Source organism: Centroberyx affinis, unplaced genomic scaffold (genome assembly GCF_046629955.1).
Source record: "Centroberyx affinis isolate AG114_WGS23_722 - 3 ecotype Tasmania unplaced genomic scaffold, CSIRO-AGI_Caff_v1 ptg000723l_1, whole genome shotgun sequence".
Taxonomy (NCBI): domain Eukaryota; kingdom Metazoa; phylum Chordata; class Actinopteri; order Beryciformes; family Berycidae; genus Centroberyx; species Centroberyx affinis.
In genome coordinates, this window is record NW_027279340.1 from 46,396 (window position 1) to 60,740 (window position 14,345).

Here is a 14,345-nt window from a genome sequence, read left to right on the forward strand (position 1 = left end):
AAAGGCAGCTGGGAATAAATTCACAAACCACAGTTTGTAGCATTAAACAGTGTAGTGCAAATAAAACCAGTATCAACCATTGGTTAAAAAGCCACACACAGCGCTGTGCCTGCTGCCAGGTGAGGCTGGTCCTGCACCAAACCATAACACAATCCATATTACATCAATTTGAAGAAAGTATCACTTTCTTCAAATTCGTGCAAGTAATATCAGCAAAATATTCTGCCTAAATGCAAGCTGCCTCACTGTATTCCTCCATTCAGTAAGTTCCTTGAACTCTGTTCTGTCAGGAGATTTGAAAAAAAAAAACTGATTATGTGAAAAAGTGAATTACCCTAATAGCAAACTTCCTTGTTTTGCATTTTCTCATTAACATTTTCCAAATGGGACAATTGTAAGCTTATATAACAGATTTAGACTTACTTAGCACAAGGTATCCCCCCCACTATTTTCAGTGAATTGAGCAAACACACAACCAAAATGGCTGTTGATGATCCTGAAGGCTATAGTCATCTTCAAAGGTGATGATGCTTGGGCAACTGATTGAAACAATGGTGATAAGCAATGCTGAGACAAAATCAATGTGGATCACACTTGCTGTAAGGAATGAAGGCAAAATGAAAAGAAAGACATGGCTAGTCATTATGGCTGATAAAACTGCCCATCTGCCCTTTGCATCAAACATTTACCCACATACCAAGGTGTATTTCAGCCTAGATATACAACTATTAGCTGCATTTAAATAAGCATGTCACTTTTCTGTGTACAATAAAATAATATATGAGCTTCCTTTTCTCCTTTTCCCATGTTCAGGAAGAGTGATTGGGGCTCATCAGTCAGAAGGCCTATAAAGTGTCATCTTGCTGGAACATGAGTTACCTTCCACAGCTCTTTTGAAGAAGACTTTGCAGCTTCCACACGTGACGACGCCATAGTGACATCCTGACGCCTCATCTCCACACACCAGGCACACTTTGGCCGTTGATGACGGTTGCCTCAATGACGAGCTGGAAGGACAATGCACACACAAAACACAAATTACTTTTTAGACCAAACATAAATCAGCAAAGACATTTCAGAAGTCAACAACGAAGCCAGGGCAGAGCGTCCCTTTCTAACTACGCTACAGCCTGACACGCGCTGTGAAACATTCTTAGTTTTACGACCTACAGTACAGTAGCAGCACAATGTGGCGACCCATAAAGATGTCTGCCAACCAAGAGAGAGGAGGGCTTTGCACCCATCTGATTTACAGCTTGGCCTGGCTTACAGAGATGACAATGACAAAATTCCAGAGGAGATCACTTGAATTCAATAAGCAAATCAAAGACAAGCTGCACAGAGACTGGGATGTCAAAGGAAGTAGGACTCAAAACACTTGTAGCATCCTCTGGCACGAAAGGTGCAAGGCTTTGGAAGAAGTGGCAAGTGGTTGACAAATATGATAGAAACCATGACACTAAAGAAAAAAATTGTCTAAATACTACTGTGTACGCAACATCTACTCAGTTTATGGTCAAGGCTCAAATGTGAGAATCAACACTGACATGTACTGTATAGTATGTAACATGGCATGCGCTTGTTTGTTATACTCTGAGCCATAATCAATAGGCCACAGAATTGATGAATCGGCTCCAATTCTGGCTGATCCAAGTCATTGTTTACTTTGGAATCGTTTACTGCTTTGACTCTGAGCGCTCTCTTCAATTAAACGACCATTAGAGCGCAGGATGTATTTTCTTACCGATGCAGTACACAGTGGGAAAATCACTGAGTTACCGTCTACCTATTCCTGCACATGATGTCATGTGTTCAGGTGTCAAAGTTCATTAGTAATGGTTATGTTTGGCTCATTGAAATATTTTATATGTCAAATATTAACTTATAGTTAATTATGAATCCAGCTACCAAAGAGGATGACATAAAGCATATTGAATCAAAAATGTCTAAACGCATTGAACCCGTGTGCAGTGCATACAAGGCCACTGTATATTGTCAGTAGAGTATATTGTATGTGGCCTTGTGATGAGCTGTGTGTTCAGCATTTTTAACATTCAAATCTGAAGCAGACCTGGGGACATCCAGACAAAATCTATTTCCCAAGCCGAGCTCTGGTAAATGGAGACATAAAGCGAGAGATATGGGGGGGGGGCAGGTAAATTTTGAAAATGGATCAGGCAACCCAAATAAAGTTTGGATGAGTCAGCAGAGATGTGATTAAATAGCTCCAATGAAACCTGACATGGTTTTATCAGTTTGCAGCACGAGGATGGCCTGTGGATGGGGCTGAATGTGACCCTTTGAGATCATGGCACATGGCATGGAGCTGGACTGTGTGAGTAAACTTGGGATTAGGGCTGAATGATTTTGAAAAAATATCTAATTGCGATATTAGAGGGAATGATAATTTTTACATCATTATTCTCATTTTCATTGAAAAACGTATTAAAATGATTATGGTGTGATTTTTGTGGGGATCTGTACCGAACAAAGATGTTTTCTTACGTCTATAGAATATGATGTGTAGGCCAGGACATCTCTGCAGCACGACAATATTTAATTTAAAATGTTATTTTGACACACATTTTGCAAATATTGCGCCTCCTGCGATTTGAAAATTGCAGTAGGCCATATTGCGATTTCGATAAAATTTCGATTAATTGTTCAGCCCTATTTGGGATGAGCTCGGCAAACACCGGTGTGCATTTGAAGAGTAGCGTATTATAGGGTATGCTACTTATTTATGTTAATGGTTGGAGTTAATGGATGGACATTGAATCAATTGGTTCTCGCATATTGTAAATATTTTTATACACTACATTTACACTTTGAGTGGAGTAAAAGCCTTATGAATTTAAAGGTTAAGTCTATATAAGAAAATAGAAATAAGAATATATAATCTCTGATAAACATTCACTTGCGTGCGCGCACACACACACACACACAGAGACAACACAACAGCTAGATGAGTACAAAGAGAGAACACCTTGTATCAAAACATTAAAAGTGGCCTCAGCTTCCCCTTCTTTTCTGTGCTAATTACCTCTCTCTCATCTCAATCAATAACATGCAAGGTGATTGTCTGGTTAACATTCTCCTTACATCCTTCATCAAACCAGCTGCCAAGCGCTCCCTCTCTCTCTCTGTCTCTCTCTGTCTCTCTCTGTCTCTCCATCTCTCTCTCTATCTCTGCCTCTCTCTCTCTCTCCTGCACACACATTTCCTCCTGGGGCCTAGCTGGAAAGGGGTACAGCAACAGTGCACTCAGATACAATCAGGACCAGTGATCTAATTCCCTCTCGTCCATCTACACACACATTCAATTTGTTAGGACGCTTAGAGGAGTCTCTGGTGAGGTGTTTGTCTGACTAGATCTATCTGGCATTTGGCCCTATGGTTTCAGCTAGTGTGTGTGTGTGTGTGTGTGTGTGTGTGTGTGTGTGTGTGTGTGTGTGTGTGTGTGTGTGTGTGTGTGTGTGTGTGTGTGTGTGTGTGTGTGTAGGTGTGTGTGTGTGTAGGTGTGTGTGTGTGTGTGTGTGTGTGTGTGTGTGTGTGTGTGTGTGTGTGCGTTTGTAACCATATGTATCTATTGAATATTCCCCCCATACATTGACCTTTCTCTCCAGCAAAAAACAACAACAACAACAGTGGCTCTATTATCAAGGGGACAACCTCTCCCAAAGAACAGCCAGGGAATGAAGAGAGTACTTTGGAAACATAAAAGTTCCTGGCCAAAAACAACGTTCGTATCAAATCAAAAGTCCCTCTAAAGACTACTGCTAATATCCACTCAGTGCCGGTCGCCCCTTTAATAGCGCCACACAACATTAAAACCTTGTCGCTGCTTGCCAGCCTGCCTGCCGGTCCACCAACAAGGTGACTTCCCCTCCCTCGGAGAAGTATATAGGTCATTCTCTCTCTCTGCTTATGAAACCAGAGCAGACAGGCCAGCCTGCAGTGACTGTGCACCACAGCCGCCAGTAGCCCAAACTAAAGAGAGGCAACGAGACGTTTCCAAATCAGGCGCTTTCAGCTGAGATGTTACTGTTTGTGAGCGTATTTATATTTGTAAACAGGATTTTAAAAAAAAAAGAAAGTTTGAATGAATGACCTTTCTGTTTGACTTGCTATTTAGATAGCTTAATAAGTTCTGAAATAGCAACTTGTGTCTACTGGAATAAAGGCTTCAGCTGCACTTTTAGATGTTTAGCTAACATCTTGTAAAAGTCCTTCATGCATAAATGAGTGCTAACCTTCGCCTCTTACTGACCACACAGTGTCAGCCAGTAGCGGACTGTTAAAGCTGCAGCAGAGGCAAACTTGCGATAATGTTGAGTTGCAGACAGTTGTTTCAGAGGAATGCGCTGCCTAATAGCATTAGATGGCTGAACTAAATCAACTTTAATGTCTCCACAAGACATTTTTAATTTGGACAAAAAAAATCAAAATGATATCCATAACCATATTTGTACGATAATGTGTATGACTGCACCTAAAAAAACACCCAAAGTCAATGTGGACTGTAATAGTTTTGCAATTGTGTGTGCAGGGCTTTACTGTAAACCGTCTTCTTTTGCTCTTGACCGTTGTCTCCTCTATTTCTGGGTACAGTCATAGACTAACTCAAGGGGGCTGACAGCACGGATCAAAGGTCTCATTCTTTGCTCCAGTTGTTGCTTTTTTCCCCTCCTACAGAAACCCCAGGGCAGCAGTTCCATTGTTTTCAATGTCCTTTCATCTTTAAAGATAACACACAAAGCTAACAACTGATTCAGTCGCTGTTTATTTCCCATGAGGATACAGATGAGTGTGGGTAAACAATGCCTATTTCTTCCCACCATAATGTACATAGAAATTGGTGAGTCTGTAACCAGTTCTCCTCTCCCCATGCCTCTCAGGCCTACATGCTGCTTAAGACGATATTAATAAAATTGTACAAAACCTTAATATGAGCTTGCAGCTAGACAAAGCCCACTATGCCCACTAAAAATCTGTTAGGACCACAGGACAGATGTTTGGGCTCAAATTGGTCTCAAGCTTTCTACAAGTTATTTCGGATGTCACACTGCGAGCATTCTCCAAATGGTTCAAATATCTCCACCCTCTCTCAGCTGTGGAAGGAATGCTAAGTCAGCGAGAGCGAAGTCCAGATAGGATGGTTATTTAAGCCAAAAATGTCTCAGAATCAGGAAATAATGTACTTGATAATCACTGCAGTCATCCGAGGCGGCCTGCCTTTTGGGTGCCTTTTTGCTGAACTTTGTCAAAGCCACTGTGGGTCTGTGTCCATGTATCGTACAGGTCAATATGGGTCACAAAAAAAAAAAAAAAAACAGGGTCAAAAGTAACTAGCACAATTAGTTGCCATAGAAACTGAGCATGAAGTCAAAGAAAATTGACGAGTAAAAGTACAAAGGAAGTGGAGGGGCCATAGTCATTCTCAGGTTATAAAGATAACATCGTTATGGGTGAATAATGGGCCGTGAGATGGTTCTGTGACTGCTGATGGAAGACAGTAAGGCCCGCGTGGTACGAATGAACCCTTTGACCCACATAAGTACATTAGCATGATAGAGTCAGTAAACAAGCAGTTGAACCACAGAGCGAGCTTTGTTGCACAGAAAAACAATGTTCTCATCATGCATGTAATGCCTCTGTCTGTCACACACACACACACATATTGTATTTGCACTGCTGTAGACCCACCCACTATAAAGATAAGTTTGTGTATGCATGCATGTGTGCGTGCATGTGTGTGTGCGTGTGTGTAAGCAGACACACTGACTCATTCATTCTAGAGGCTGTTATCACAGGGATAGTTCAGACAAGTGGCGTAGCCTCCCTGAACCTGTCTTCATGAAAGAGAAGCATCCTTGACACGGCAAACAATAGCTTCCACAGTACAGTAACTCTCTACAGTCTGGCCTTCAATATTTATGTAATACACACCTTGGCTTGGTGGAAAATCTAAAGGTAGATTAGTTTAAACGAAACCAGGGGAGATGGAGATGGGGGGGGGAGAGCGAGAGAGAGAGGACAAAATGGCTTACATAACCATGGGCAGACAGTATAAACATTAGGTTGACGCCCACTCACCGCCTCTCAAAGAGAGAGAGGTCTTATGGGTAGTGTTAGAGAGCCACCAGGGAATTATTTTCCTGGTGAAGGTGACCCTGGCATTGGGCAGAGTACCTGAGCATACAGAAATATGAGATTTCCTCTTCGCCAGGCTTGTGTTACACTTGTGTTAAGGTTACAGTATAATCCCCTCTAACTGGCTGTCGCATATGGTTAACTACGGAGAAAAAAATGCAGCTTCATAATGTTGTGTTTGAGTGTTGCATAAATTCCAGTTAGACACAATAGTCATTTTCATGGCATATCAATATTCCATTTTGTTTATATTTTACAGTAAGATACAATGGACAAAGACCCACAATATGGGACATATCAGGCTATTTCATCATCAAATAAAATGTATTTCACCATAGAGAATGGCGAATTTGCTGTCTGATGGTATCTGGTATCCAGGCTGTGATTGCATTCCTTGTTGTATATTCCATTTGTGCCATCTCCCCACCAAGGCCCATGCCTACAAACTTTAACTGACCTTCCCCATAACAAATCACGATTATCTTTCTCCTATATCCACTGTTTTGAGTGTAAACAAAGAAATGAGAGAAGTCGTAGAATGCATGCACGCACACACACACACACACACACACACATAGAGTGGTACTGTATCATTCTGATCTACACACAGTATCCAGGGTTTTGTGCTCTATCTTTACCCAACATGTCTAAAGCTGCACCTCTCTATGACTTCAAATGCCGCAAAGAATTGTAAATACCAACTTCACTGCCACACTTTGCTGAACTCTCACCTCTTTTCCTCCAGTCTGCAGTGGTAGCTGAACGGCCCAGGGGCCTGATGGAGACAGCGGACTCCTTTAGGGCAGCGGGAATGGAGCTCAGCTGATTAAAACTAAGCCCGGGGAGCTGGTTGACCATTATAGAAATTCACCTCAATCACTTACTGTCAAAAGTAGTAATTAAAATTAATCACCTGAGATATTGTGGTTATCTAAGTAGTAAAGAATGCTTGCATGAATCTTTGGGAGATGTGGCAGGGTGTTATTATCTGGTGGGGAGGATCATTGCTTCTGGAAACTCCCGTAATTCATGCCTGTCAAGAACAGTGATCTGGAGTGAGGGACGGATCGCATCCATGCAGTATAGAATTAGGCATGGGATGCCACTGCGTGCTTTTTGCCTGATTCATGCTTTCTGTGTGGATTGACGTGCTTGAACTCCATATGAGATGTGCCGTTCGCGTACCTTGGTATGCATGGTTCTTGCGCTTTTGACCAAACCCCTAAAAACTAGGAAAATTCAGCTATCCAAATCCCAAAGCAAGGAATCAGCCAGTGGGTCCAGTTCCTCTCTGTTCAGCCAATTCTCGATAGAGGCGCGTCTATGTAACTGCTGTGCTATTCACGTCGTTTCAGATTTTAGGTGCTGTTCGGCATCACATGTGACTCTCAAATGCAACCAATGCACTCACTCATTCTGGCCGCAAAAATGTAATTGTGACCGCACGCACTCCGCTGCATTTGCTCCTGCACTAAGCATGAACCAGGCTTAGGATCTCCAATACTGCGAGGAACGCCATGAAGTGGGGTCTAGCAATTGAGCTTCTGAAATAATGTGTCTTTGTAAAAGACTAAGAAGAATGGGTTTCTGGTACAAATTACACAAATTAGCTTGGTTCCCTCAAAAGACTTTCTCCCTTTAGAGAGACATTTCTTTTTATTATTAAGTTTTCACTTGCCATGTAAAGGACATGAGGCAACCGTGAGGGGGCAATGGGGGTGCAAATATTAAACAAGGAAAGCATTTGAAGTGTGCTGTTACCTGACAAAACAGCAGCTGCTTTATCCATGAAAACAGTCCTGTTATTCATTCATTCATTCATTCATCTAGCTCCATAGTAGCCCTAACAAATTGCCTGATCAAGTCCCACAGCAGCGTTTTGATCGACTGTGACAGAAGTATCTTTATTGACTTAAAGGACTTGGGTCCTCACAAGCCAAGCACACTGATCCGTTAATGAACCCCAAGTTTCTGTTTTTCGCACCACATTTTCCAAGAACTTCGCTGAAAACAGACTCGGGATCAAAATACTCAGCAGCCACGAAGCAGCTGGGAACACATCTCAACTGACTTGTTGAGAAATGCACCAGTGGGCATCAGGTTGATTTCCAGGCATGGGAAATAGAGAAACAATGCAAACAAAAGGCCGGTCATAAACACAAAACGTTAAACACATAAAGGAACACGAAATACCAGCTCATTTGACTTTAATCACATTTCCCTCCTGAAAATAAACCTACATGATAACAACAAAAATAAGCATGGTAGTTGGCGGAAATCTAACTAAACAGAGGAAAAGGAGCCTGTTTTCACCACCTTTGTGTAACATGGCTCACAATTTACTTTAATCTAGCTTAGTGCCGTGAACACAGACATAAACGGACCAACTTCAAAGCTACGATGCTAAAGCTGGTTTCATTATAGGCCCAAATCCTTTGATTTCAGTGGCATGGATGAACTTGAGACCCGGCCTCCCCTTGTGTTCAAGAATTTAACCCTATTCACCGCTAACTTTGCTCTCTCCCACTAAATCCATGCAATACCTGGCTCCTTACTCGTGTGTCCAGAGCCAGGTCTGCAGCCTGTTGCCTGTACAGCAGGTGACCTCCAAACTCAGCTTAGAGGCCCTAGGACAAACGAGAAAGACAAATCCCTAGAGAGGGAGATTATCTTTAAGGGATCAGCCCTGGACTGAGTCACCTCTATCCCACACTCTCCTTCTCCACTTTCTAGCAACAGTCAACTCACAGCCGACTCCTGTTTTTCCTCACCTTGCTGCTGTAAATACAAGGAAGGCCCAGTCAGTCAATGGGTTAACAGTATACTATAAAGTATCACCAATACAGTCGCCAATATAAAGGCCTAATATTATATGAAAAAATGTTAACACGTAATGCATGTTTCAACCAACTATTTCATATTTTTCTGTTAGTCCCCACAACTCCACCCACATCCACACACACACACTATTCATCCATAAGTGAGACCTACAGTAACACTGTCCAGTGTAAAGAGAACAGTGAAAAGCATTATGTCACACCCAGCATCATGTCACAAGTACTTACTATGTGATTCAATGGATTTCATCTCCACTGTGCCTTAACCACTGGCTCCTTCAGTCTCTTAGACAAACAGCCTTGACAACTGCAGTTTCATATTTAAATTTTAAATTTCATTCTTGCTAAAAATCTGTATTACAATTTACTCAGCTATATAATGAATATAGCCAGGAATGTATGCTCAGTAAATCTCCTGAAAATAAATTCTAAATCACTAGAGAAGAGAGGGCAACAGCATCAGCTACCCATTGAGGCTCTGTAGTTCAAAGGGTTATTGGATTTGATCAGGATGATTTTTATTTATTTATTTTATTTGTAATTTTTTACATACGAGACTAGTGACTAGTGATTGAGCACTCTCTTCATATTCCGCATAAGATTTCATTATTCATAAACGATTCAGGAGTTCATTATTCATAAACTACACCAAAGCTGAAGGTCAGCATTTAAATTCTAAAATCTTAAAAACCAAATGTACTAAGTCTGCGGATCCAGAGAAATGAAATGTGCCACAAAATATCTTATTCAAAAGGCGACCTTTTCCTTTCCCTTATAATTTGAAAAGACCTCACTCTGAATGTAGGCTAATGTACACTGGCGCTGACACATGTTGCCAGCAACCCTACGCATTAACTGTCACATGCAATCATCCTCAACACCCACCAGTCATTTACAATTCTGCCGGGACAAACATGGAGGAAGAGCGGCTTGGAGTCCGGCGAGCACTTGTGCAAAGGAGATTCGCTGCACAGACGAGCCTGTACAGTACGTCTACATACATCGAGCGCTACAGTTTGCTGTGGGGCTGCCAAGCGGATCTGCCTTGGGTGTTTATTGTATGTATAGCTAATGGTTGAGTGGCTCAGTAAAGTCATGTGGTATGAAACCGCAACCTCAAGAAATGGGCTGCGCACGGGAGCCCGAGCCAAGGCTCTGTTTGGCTAACGTCCAGGTGGTTAGCACCACGGCAGCACATTCTGCATGTTAGCTCAAGAACTGCTGAGAACTGCTCTCCAGTCAGCCTCTCGATAGTATTTGACATGTTCAACAGAAGAGTAGCAGTGGTATGCCCAGCTAGAAGTCCTGCCTGCACACGCCCACTTAGTCCACACTGTGAATGCTGCTAGCTTAGCATCTTGTGGTATCAAAGGACCCGAAGGGAATGAACAAATACATGAAGCATGCAACTAAATAGTAACAGAAAATTTACATTGTATGAGCATTTTCTAAATGTTTTGCACATTTTTTCCTTTCACAATTACATTTTTTGGTCATGAGTAGTATCGGATCAATTCTACACCACTAAAAAAATGCCACAGTTACGGTGATATACTGCTGTTGAATGGGAAGTTAATGCTCTTTCATGTAAACCCAGAGCCAATAAAGTGAATGGTCCAACAGGATTATGACTACAGTTCACCCAGGACCATCAGGCCCGATCATTATAAAGCGAGGCGTTATTTTCCCAAAAGGTCAACTTTGAGATTCTGACCTCACAATTACAAAAGGTCCCACACATGTGGTACAAAATGTAAAAGAAAAAGAACGTTAGAGGGCAAAGACTTGCACAAGCACACACACACACGCACACAATGTCTGGTCAAACTAAATGTGTCTCTGTGCAGTGACCTTTTTCAAATGCAATGTGTTCACCTCCAAAGGATTACGGGCCCAGATGGCCATTGGATGAACAATGCCACACCTGCTGAGGGACATGGCGCAATTAGGTTCCTGCAAAAAAACTGCAAAAGGAGAGCCTCAGTCTACACAATGAACTATCAATGGGACATATATGTGCTGACTAATCTAACTCCTGGCTAATCTAACTCCGACTACAACCACAGTATAATCCAACCCCTTAATCTGTACTACTGTATAATAGATCTTGAGTCAAGGTGAATCCTTGCAGCACGCAACTGATATTAATGGTCTTCTGAAACGTCTGATTGTAATCAGGACAAAACTGCATGTTTCCAGTTGCACATGGAAGCGTCGAAGAATTATCTGAGCGATGAGATGCTTTTCAGTTTCAACCAGCTATTTTTCAAAATAGAAACCAAGCTGAAAAGGTCATGATTGCACAAGAATGAGGGTTAAATGAGTATTTTTCCACAGTTCTAAATAAAAGAAGACAGACATTAAACGTCAGGCTCTAAAGCCAAACATTGGCTGATAAACCTTAGCCATCACCAGACAATGCCCCATTCCATACAGACTTGCCATAACACTGTAGTTTCTTTTACAAACCACATCACACAAAGGACACGTGTTGGCCATGTGCAAAGAGAGAGCAAGACAGAGAGGGAGCGAGAGAGAGAGAGAAAGAGAGCAGAGTCTGTTTTCAAAGAATGGACCTCATGCCCCAACTGTCATCCCACCTCTCATCCATCTCTCTTCCCTATCGTTGCACATATATGTTATACATAGCCCAAAACACAGTCGCCCGTTCAAAAACAAGAGGTTAAAAATAACATCAGTCATTGTAACCTTGGCTCAGGTGAGCGTTGCCTCAGATATGGCTGACTATTGATGTATATTTAATAAGGTGAAAGATTCGCAGTGGTGCGAGTGGCTGCCCTTTCAGTGCGGGCGCCCATGTCACCTTGTCGGGCCGGCCGTTTCCCCGTGATGTCAGCAACGGTGTGGCAGACTGGAGGAGTAAAGAGAATAGGAGAGTGAGAGGCGGAGAGAGATAGAGTGAGAGAGGACTAGAGAGAGAGAGAGAGAGAGAGAGAGAGAGAGAGCGAGACATGAGGGGAGCGGAAATATTTATATGGTATTCTTTGTGAATTTCTACATCCATAGGCATTGGCTTATTGGTTTATTCTGACCGGTTGGTTTGGGACATGATGACGGTCAAAAAAGTGTTAGATGTTTAAGTTATGTCTTGCATGCCTCCTGGCAGATGCTGCCACACTGTACTGCAGTTATGGCAAATGGAGAGTTATGTACCTGTTTAATACACAATGATCTGGTTGGATTGTCCCTGTCCCCTTTCTCCAGGCTCACACTAGCATTCACACAAATATATGTTCATTAACACACAGTTGCCCGCACACACACACACCGTTTCCCACCACATTATAATTCCCTTCACGCTGCACTTTTAATAAATCATAACATCAGGCTTTGCCACTAAGACGCCCTGTTCAAATAAAACATTCGCCCAACCAAATACTCCTGGGGCTCAGAATAGCTCCCACATTTTCCATCTGAGCGAAATACTGTCGATTCAGAGGTTTTTCTCTTTCCTCTCTCCCCTCCTCTTCTCCTCACTGTCTTCTGTATACACTACATCTCATTGTCTGAGGTGTATAAAACTCTGAAGATTAGGGTAAATACATGACATCTTGAGCTCCTCTCATAAATATTTAAGAATGGGAGACAGGTCTAGGGCGTAGGAGGGAGGGGAAATATCTAATGTATATATACCTGTGTTTGCTTTGTTTTAATGAGGGGTGAAAAATAAATAAATAATTTACGGGACTGGCACACACATAGCTAATACTATTAGAGCCTCTGGCTTTTTTTGAAAAGTGATGTTCCAGAGATGGATCTCTTCCTTAAAGAAGACTTGCTGCGGTCCAACCAGAGTGGGGTTTTTTGGCGTTTTTTTTAATTACTTTTTGTGGGCAGGAGTTAAGTCTCAAATGAAATTCTGAGTTCTTAAATGGGAGGCCATGGGGATTTATACAGTGAACAAAGGATTCCCTATTGAAACGGAGGCTTTGTGCAGCAGAAAAGCGGCTTGTAGCTCTGCATTTTCTATCTATTCACTGTTCTGCTTCATGTTGCGAAACCCGTCAGCGCTAATGAATAGCTTTATAAGAGGAAATAGAGCATAATTGGTTTTTGAGAGACAGCAACACAAAGACATGGGTGGAATTGGGAAGGATGTCTGTCAATCTCACATCAAGCATACCTTCCACCAAGACCTGACTGGCACACTACATCCAGCATTTCTGACGCTCTATACTGTGTAGCACATTGACAGCCTTTCAATGTGCCACTGACTCCTCTTTATGTACTCTGCCCCCAGGGTCTGTCTGTCCACAGAGGCTTTATATGTGAAAGCCTGTCATAACTGCCATGTTAGAGTGTAAGTCATGCCCATTTCACTGGGATCCCTGGCCAAAGCATACAAACTCTGGTTACAGTGAATTCAGAGGAGGTGCCAGGCTGCTCTGAACAGATCTGTCACCGCCAAATACCCCCAGGAACCAGAGGTCATAATTTCCATTTAGCACCTACTGCTCCTCCACATACGTTACGGTTGATAGCCTGCTTCAACATGTGTACGTTGCCCTGAGCTCGGGCTGGTGAAGCGCTTGCATGTGGGGTTTTTTCCTTAAGCAAGCACACATGTACAATATATCTAAGAGAAGCATATTTTTTTAAGTGTTTTATAGCCTAAAATATGAAGCCTCATAAAGCCAAAAAGGCCCCAACCTGAGGGCCTCTGCTGTGCTGTAGATACATATGCTTTGCGTCACAGATGAAGGATTCACTGCTGCTCTAAATAAATCAGCAACTGGCTAGACCTGTCGGATGCAAAAAGAAACAAACAAGAATTGCTTACCGCGTTGATATTTTTTTCATGTCTGGATTGTATATGCGTCCCTCTGTCTCTATAGTATCTACGCACTCACGATCTATTCAGCAAAAGCAAAAGACAACATTAATTTCAACGTTTCCTCACATCACCAACCTTTTTCTGCCTCTCTTCCTACTCGTTTATCTTTTGTCAACAAAGGCGTAAGTAATAGCCAGCACATTTCCCATCCCTAACCACTTTGTCATTCCGTTTGAACTCCTCCTCCTTCTATCTTCACCGCTGATTTGACTCATCCCTGCCCTCTTGCCACCTCTTCTGTCAAGGCTAACTTTAGCGTGATGCTCAAAGGTCTCTGCCCCAGCTGCCGCTCGTTCACCATGGATCTGCAAACACTCACGCTTTCCTCAAGCCTATGCTCCTTCGTGTCTCTCTGTGAAATACAAACAGGATGCATTACCCCTTTAATCTTTGCCTCCTGCTGAGTTACTTATTCTAGTTTTATGTGGTTTAAAAGACATTTGTTGGAGAAGGCAAAGCGTGCCATCATGGAGCCAAACATCAACATTAGCCTGATGCTG

The 14,345-nt window shown here is 42.4% G+C and overlaps 1 protein-coding gene across 2 annotated transcripts in view; it reads right to left on the reverse strand.

The window, feature by feature from the left end:
• The window catches only part of nr3c2 (nuclear receptor subfamily 3, group C, member 2), a 65,940-nt gene that overhangs the window by 25,644 nt on the left and 25,951 nt on the right, over positions 1 to 14,345 (reverse strand). For both annotated transcript variants that reach the window (XM_071519726.1, XM_071519727.1), the window contains exon 3: positions 880 to 1,007. In XM_071519726.1, coding sequence (XP_071375827.1) covers positions 880 to 1,007 — 128 coding nt within the window. The remainder of the gene's footprint in view (positions 1 to 879; positions 1,008 to 14,345) is intronic.